The sequence below is a fragment of the Euphorbia lathyris genome, chromosome 2, assembly GCF_963576675.1.
Source record: "Euphorbia lathyris chromosome 2, ddEupLath1.1, whole genome shotgun sequence".
NCBI classification, from domain to species: Eukaryota; Viridiplantae; Streptophyta; class Magnoliopsida; order Malpighiales; family Euphorbiaceae; genus Euphorbia; species Euphorbia lathyris.
In genome coordinates, this window is record NC_088911.1 from 33,861,418 (window position 1) to 33,868,260 (window position 6,843).

Sequence of the window (6,843 nt, forward strand, 5' to 3'; positions counted from 1 at the left end):
TCACCCGGAAGGTCAATGCCAATGCCTATCATATAGCATTGCCGAACTGGCTTGGTAAAATCTCACCAGCATTCAACATCCGTGACCTTAGCCCATGGAAACCGGATGGTCCTTTGGAGTTCAAACAGGGCGAATCGGTGCCGAGTTCTTTTAAAGGAGCGAATGATGCAGACATCCTAACTGAGATCACTGATCACAGACGCGCGAATCCCCAGACATCAGACCCACAGAGGTTATACCTAGGAGGGCGGATCCCCAAGACAAGCAAGCTGGGCGAATCTAGGAGTACGCAAGGAGGCGTATCAACATCTACCCTGGGCGGATCTCTAGGCTTACTTCCTCCCGAAGTAATTCACCAACAACCCTGACAATCCGTACATGTACCAATGTACTGTTTGTCGGAGCGTATCACCTATTTTACCCTTTTAGGGATAGCCTTATTGTAACCCTAGTATGGGTAATCCTTGTCTTTTGTTATCATTAAGGGGAAGTATTTAAACCCTCATTTTGTAAGAATGACGGCAACTTTTATCAATCAAACATTATTCTCTTTGAGAACCGAGGTTTATACCTTGTTATTGGGATTCACTCCTTCTAGTTTAGCTAGAGAAGAAACTCTTTGTTGGTTTACGATTAAAACCTCCATTTATCGCTTTCAATCTGTATCAATAGTTTTGAAATCTACAAAACTACGTTAACATAATAATCAAACTACCATATCTTTATAGAAATATTATTATTAACATAATAATCAAACTAAACTTGCTCATTAATGTATTGATGAACATTATAATCTAACTCGTTCACTAGCTTATTCACAATAGAACTTGCTTACCATCTTTCGAACCGAGCTTCACCATGCTCATGCTCAAGCTCAGCTCATTCATAAATCGAGCTCAAACACAATCAAGCTTTTATCAAACCATACATCGAACCACCCATGAGCAGCTCATTCATAAATCGAGCTCAAACACAATCAAGCTTTTATCAAACCATACATCGAACCACCCATGAGCAGCTCATCCCATTTACAACCATACTCCTATCTTATCACAAATAGCTCATTGCAGTTGAACAAAACAAATTATCGTTGTAGAGGGGAAAAAATAATGAAAGTGCTTAATTGAACCAAGGTTGGTGCAATTTTACGAGCCCTGCAGCAGCATTTCTTTTTTGGTGACCGAGACAAGTTTAGATGATCCCTCTCACAATTAAAGCCGATAGCATTCACCAAGACTCCAATTTAAAAACTCGATCGATTGAGGCCCTTACTAAAACCAACTCAAACCAATCTTAGTCGGTAGTAGTATTTCTATAGTAGCTTTTTGAAAAACGTAATTGGGAAGAATGCCAGTATGAAAGATAATGAACAGACAACCAGCACAACACCCTCACCAGTTGAAAACATAAATTCAGATCAAAAAGCAACGTAGAAACAAATAAAAGAAAATTGGAAGCTACGTAATAAAAATATTTTAGACATTCCTCCATCTAGAACATTAAGTAACATGGTCCAAATAAACAAAAAAGCAAACTGGCAACAAAACTATTGTCACAATAAGATATCTTTGGAGCTCCTAATGTTGATTTCACTTCTTGGATTTCTTAGCTCCCCTGCAATAAAAGACACAGCAAAACATCAACACATAATCAGATTGCAGGTTTCAATCACAATAAAAAACATATACATTACTTTACAACTACTCACTCGGTTGCTTGGGCTGCAGCAGCAGGTGGAGGAGCTACTGGTTTTTCGGCCCCAGGTCCCTGAGCATCATACGCAACAACAATATCAAAAACCCACATAACACAACATTTTAAACTTAGAAACTCATAAATATCCAGAGCAGGGATAACGATTGCTTGTATCGAGCATCATACCTGGGCTAGCCTTTCTTCCCTCCTGGCAAACTTTCTTTCCCTGCTGGCCTTGTTCTTCGCCCTCTTGGCCTCAAATTGATCAGACAGAGTCTTCTCTCTTGCCTTCTCGGCCTTTGACTTGTGAATGCTTTCCATAAGAACTCTCTTATTCTTAAAGACATTACCCTTCACCTTCATGTACATGTCATGGTACATGTGCTTGTCAATCTTCTTTGATTCTCTGTACTTGCGGAGCAAACGCCTGAGAACGCGCATTCTTCTCATCCAGAGGATTTTTGTTGGCAACCTAGCCTCCCTTGTACCCCTACGCTTACCTGAAGTGATTCAAGCAAAATTACAGTGCATAAGATTTCTTGCAAAAGGAAACGACAAAACGTGCAAAAATAATTGATTAATTAGAGCAGAATCCGAAGAACTTTTTTTAATTCTCATTCACTAATCCAAAGTCATATATATATAGACCAGGAAATCAAATATGAATCTAGCATGCCTTCAACTAACAAAGTCAAATACTCAGTTCCAAAAAGATGAAACATGTTGAGCCTTTAAGTGGTTTACAAAAATTTAGTTTTAGATGGTTGAAACACAATTTTTCACACATAATCTTCTTATTTGCCTTTATTTAAGTTAATAATATGATCAGCTGGTTATTAAATTATTAAAACTTTCAGTAATATTTGCATTGGGATGAAGAGAATACTTATAGCCTCAAGTTAATTTGATGTGCTTTGTTGATTTCTATACATAACAAATTAGGGAGATTAGAAAACTAATTTTAAGAAAGCAAAAGTTAACTACAATTTGGGATAAAGGGAGAAATTATTTGAGCAATGATGTCATAACGAAAAACCCCAACAGCTAACCCATAGTTCTAGAAATTAGAAATCTATATACCATATCCTGAGTGACGTCCTTTCCTCTTAGCTTCCTTCATACGCCTTGCACGGGATCGAGAGTGAATCTTTGTTGGCTTCCTGATGATGAAACCATCCTTCACCAACTTCCTTATATTTTGGCCTGGATTTTACAAAGCAAATTCATGAGATGAAAATTCTAAAGAAATAAACACTGAGAACATTTTTATATTCCACAGATGTTTGTGTTAGATATTAATAACAAGTATATGGAAGTTCTCACTCTAACAGGAATGAAGCAAACCAAATGCAGAAACTATGTTAGGTAATGTTCAATTCAAAAAAACATTCTCATATTAAATTTATAAATAAGGTTAAAAAAACTTACAATACATCTAAGCTATATAAGCATATAATTCAATCTTTAAATTAAAATCAGACCACATATAGCTAACTAGATCCCCTCAAGCTTATATTATACAAAAATCACGAAATACATAGTAGTTTGCAAAACCTGCTAGTTAAAAACTCAGACGGCAGCTCAACTAAAATGTTTATTTGACTTTCTGGCCATAATAATATTCTCTAACAGCCATCACTACAGCATTCAAAGTCCCACACAACTTTCTATATATATGTTGTTCAATTCATACATGTTACAATTAAATGACCATGTAAATTACGTTCAAATAATTAAAAATGAAAGAGATAGAAGCTCAGGTTATTGTATCACACCGGACCAGGTTGGAGAATAAGGATCAGTCAGTTATCAACATCACTAATCTACAAGAGAATCTCATTTTTCATCCCTTAGTAATGTAAATGACATGTAAAATTACCTAATTTCACTATAACAGTTCTCATAAAACAATAAACTGGAGAAATCAATCAAAGCAGCTTTATCAATTATAATAATCATAAAAAAGGGGACAAAATCACTCTAATAACAGAGGTACCAAAACCATACATCAAATAGGAAGCTCGGTTCCTTCCTAGATCCACGAACACAATCGAATAAATCAAATATGAAATTCTTAATCAGAGGAAATCGATATGAACAAAATCGAAAGAAGAGAACGTACGGGAGTTAGCCATGGAGATTTCATTGACTTCATTGGGATCAAGCCACACCTTCCCTTTCCCGCACTTGAGCACGCTGGCGGAGAGCCGCTTTTGGAGCTTCAGCGAAACCATTTCTTTCTCTCCTGGTTAGAAGCTGCTACTTCAGAGAGATAAGAGAAGGAATCGTAAGTGCGCTTATATACCACAGGTTCTTCGCTTCATCCCTAAAGGGCTAGGGTTTGCAAGGGTTCAACTTCGTCCATCTTTGGGCTTTTGCTTCTTCCATTGGGCTCGTGTATTATTTCTGTTTTTAGAATTAGTTACAATTGTTAAGCTATTTCTTTGGGAAAATTACACAGAAATTCATTTTTAAAAAACTATTTACAACTATATCAAATCATAATTTTAGATTATCAAACTAGTAAAATTAGTACTTTTAATATATTTTAAGGATTATAATTTATAAATTAGAAGTCAATAATAGATTTTCTAGGGTTTATGATTTATGAATTGGAGTCTAGATTTTTTAAATTAAGGTGTAAAATCATATTATATAAAGAATAATGACATATTAAGAATTAAGTTTGGTGATATGACTTAATTGTAATTTTATACTTAATTATGATATTTATGTATTTGACCCTATTTCTTTCAGTATTATTACTAGCTGTAGACCCGTGCAATGAACGGATTTTATTTTTTAATAAATAAATTCTAAAATCAATTATGTTATCTATTAAAATTATTCATGTATAAATTTTTTTAAATTTATTTATTTAAACAATAATTTAAAATTATTTGTACACTAAATAAAAGTAATTCAATAAATTATATTTTAAGAATCAGTCTATATTATTAAATAATTCTTTAAACACTACATTTTGGGTACAATTAGATGTATTATCTTCCTCGTCACAAATAATAATTTTCAATCCTTTTTTTGTTGTGACTCTTGAAACCGCAACATACATTTGACCATGGCTAAAAACATGACGTGGAAGATATAATCCAACATGTGCAAGTGATTGGCCTTGACTTTTATTGATAGTCATAGCAAAGCAAACAACTAAGGGATATTGTCTTCGTTGAAATCGAAATGGCAATTTGATGTCTGATGGAGTCAAAGTAAGCCGAGGTATGAAAACCTTCTGTCCAATGTTACAACCTGTAATTTTCGATGCTTCAATCACATGTTTTCCCAATTGTGTTACCACCAATCGTGTACTATTACATAGCCCAAGAGTCTGATCAATATTACGAAGTAGCATAACAGGTATTCCAATATTTAATGTCAACTTGTGATTCGGCAATCCTGAAGAATTAATAGTATTAAAAAATTCAAGAGTATACACATCTTCATGACTATTTGAATGACTTTCAACTGTGCAGATAGAATCTGAACTCAAGTAACATATTTCTTCTCCTGGCCATCCAGACAACATATACTCATTCACCTTGTTAACAATATCCAATGTAGGTGCAAGAATGGCACGTTCTTGCAAGTATATTGGATCTTGAATGTTTTCAATGATACTTGGATATGTACTTTTGACAATGGCTCCAATAGGATCATCAACATCTTTGATGAGTAATTCTTCGGGTATATCGAATGTAGCTTCTCCGTCATTTTCCCCACCAATTGTTCCATCACCAATGCTTAAGATCCATTCAGAAAAAGATTTTAATTCTTCTGTATCAGTATTTGAATCTCGACTTTGAAGCCTCATGTTCTCGGTTAACTGAAGTACTTTACAATATCTCCACAAGTAAGATGAATTTATTGTAGATGATACTATGTTCTGTCTGCTAGCTTTTGGAATAACAGGCAATATTTGTCTGAAAACTCCACCCAAAACAACAACCTTTCCACCAAAAGGCAAAGCCATGCTATTACTATTTTGGAAGCGCATGATATCACGTAAAGTCCTATCAAATGCTTCAAAACAATGTTTATGAACCATAGGAGCCTCATCCCATATAATAAGTTGTGCTTTAATGAGTAGTTCAGCTAATGGGCTTCCTTGTTTGATGTTGCAAGTAGAATCTTCAGTGATTAGTATGGGTATACCAAATCGAGAATGTGCAGTTCGACCACCAGGCATAAGGAGAGACGCAATTCCACTTGATGCTACTGTTAGGACAATATCACCTTTAGCTCTAAGGAAAGATGACAAAGTCCTCCATATGAATGTCTTCCCAGTTCCTCCAAATCCATAAACAAAAAATAATCCACCATTTTTCGATCCAATTTCCTTGATAATTTTTTCGAACACCATTTTTTATTACTATTTAAAGACAACATAAGATGGCCACTTTTTTCTGTTGAGCGATTTCCGCCAGTGCACGATATACGCTTGTAGTAATAAAAGATATCGATCCCACAGGGAACGTTTTTTAAACAAAACTTATTTATAATCGGTTAAATTTACTTTGAGGTTTATAATATGGAAAAATCGTTTAATCGGTTTTGGTTTTGAAATTGCTAGAATGAGAATTAGATTAGATTATGAAAATGTTAGAAAATACTCTGATTTAAGAATGAATTTGCAAGATAGGAACGTTTAGTACTTTTTAGAAAAGTAAACAAATGTATTTATTTGCATTAAGCAAAGAAAACAACTTTAAACTTTGTACGAATTATAAAGATGAAATAAATGACGGAACCTCTAATTAATTGGCTTTGAACATGACAAAACCCTTTCGGGATAGTTGCCCTTAATCAAATTAAAACTCTTTCGAGATAATAATTTGCCTAAGTGTTCAACAAAGTTTCCTTGTAAAGATTTTGGATTAAATACGTTTTAATGAAAACACCAGCAGTCACTTTAGTGGATTGGTTACCATAAGTGCTGCATAAAAATCTATCGAATAGAACGGACTTTATTAGATGAAATATAAATTGATACAAGTTTACAGAGAACATGGAGCATGGAAACATTCGATGACTTACAAGTGAACGGGTTGTCAATCCTTTCCTTGGGTTTCGTTAGAGTTTGTCGGGCTCAGGGGTGGATCCTCTACTCAATCTTCTCGTTGAATCTTCGTA

General features: G+C 34.6%; 1 protein-coding gene across 1 annotated transcript; it reads right to left on the reverse strand.

Moving 5' to 3' along the window:
• Positions 1-1,440: 1,440 nt before the first annotated feature.
• On the reverse strand, positions 1,441-3,975 carry LOC136217714 (large ribosomal subunit protein eL19y). The gene is made up of 5 exons (XM_066004359.1): positions 3,818-3,975; positions 2,776-2,898; positions 1,882-2,195; positions 1,709-1,767; positions 1,441-1,614 (listed from the first exon to the last, which is right to left on the reverse strand). Exons 1-5 carry the CDS (start codon positions 3,927-3,929, stop codon positions 1,590-1,592), a joined length of 633 nt encoding a protein of 210 aa, XP_065860431.1. The 5' UTR covers positions 3,930-3,975; the 3' UTR covers positions 1,441-1,589.
• Positions 3,976-6,843: the final 2,868 nt, after the last annotated feature.

Coding starts and splice junctions, on each gene's coding strand:
- LOC136217714 (XM_066004359.1), bottom strand. CDS start 3,929: ATGGTTTCGCTGAAGCTCCAAAAGCGGCTCTCCGCCAGCGTGCTCAAG. Junction 2,899..3,817: donor AATCTCCATGGCTAACTCCC/GTACGTTCTCTT, acceptor TGTAAAATCCAG/GCCAAAATATAAGGAAGTTG. Junction 1,768..1,881: donor GGGAAGAAAGGCTAGCCCAG/GTATGATGCTCG, acceptor TATGATGCTCAG/GGACCTGGGGCCGAAAAACC.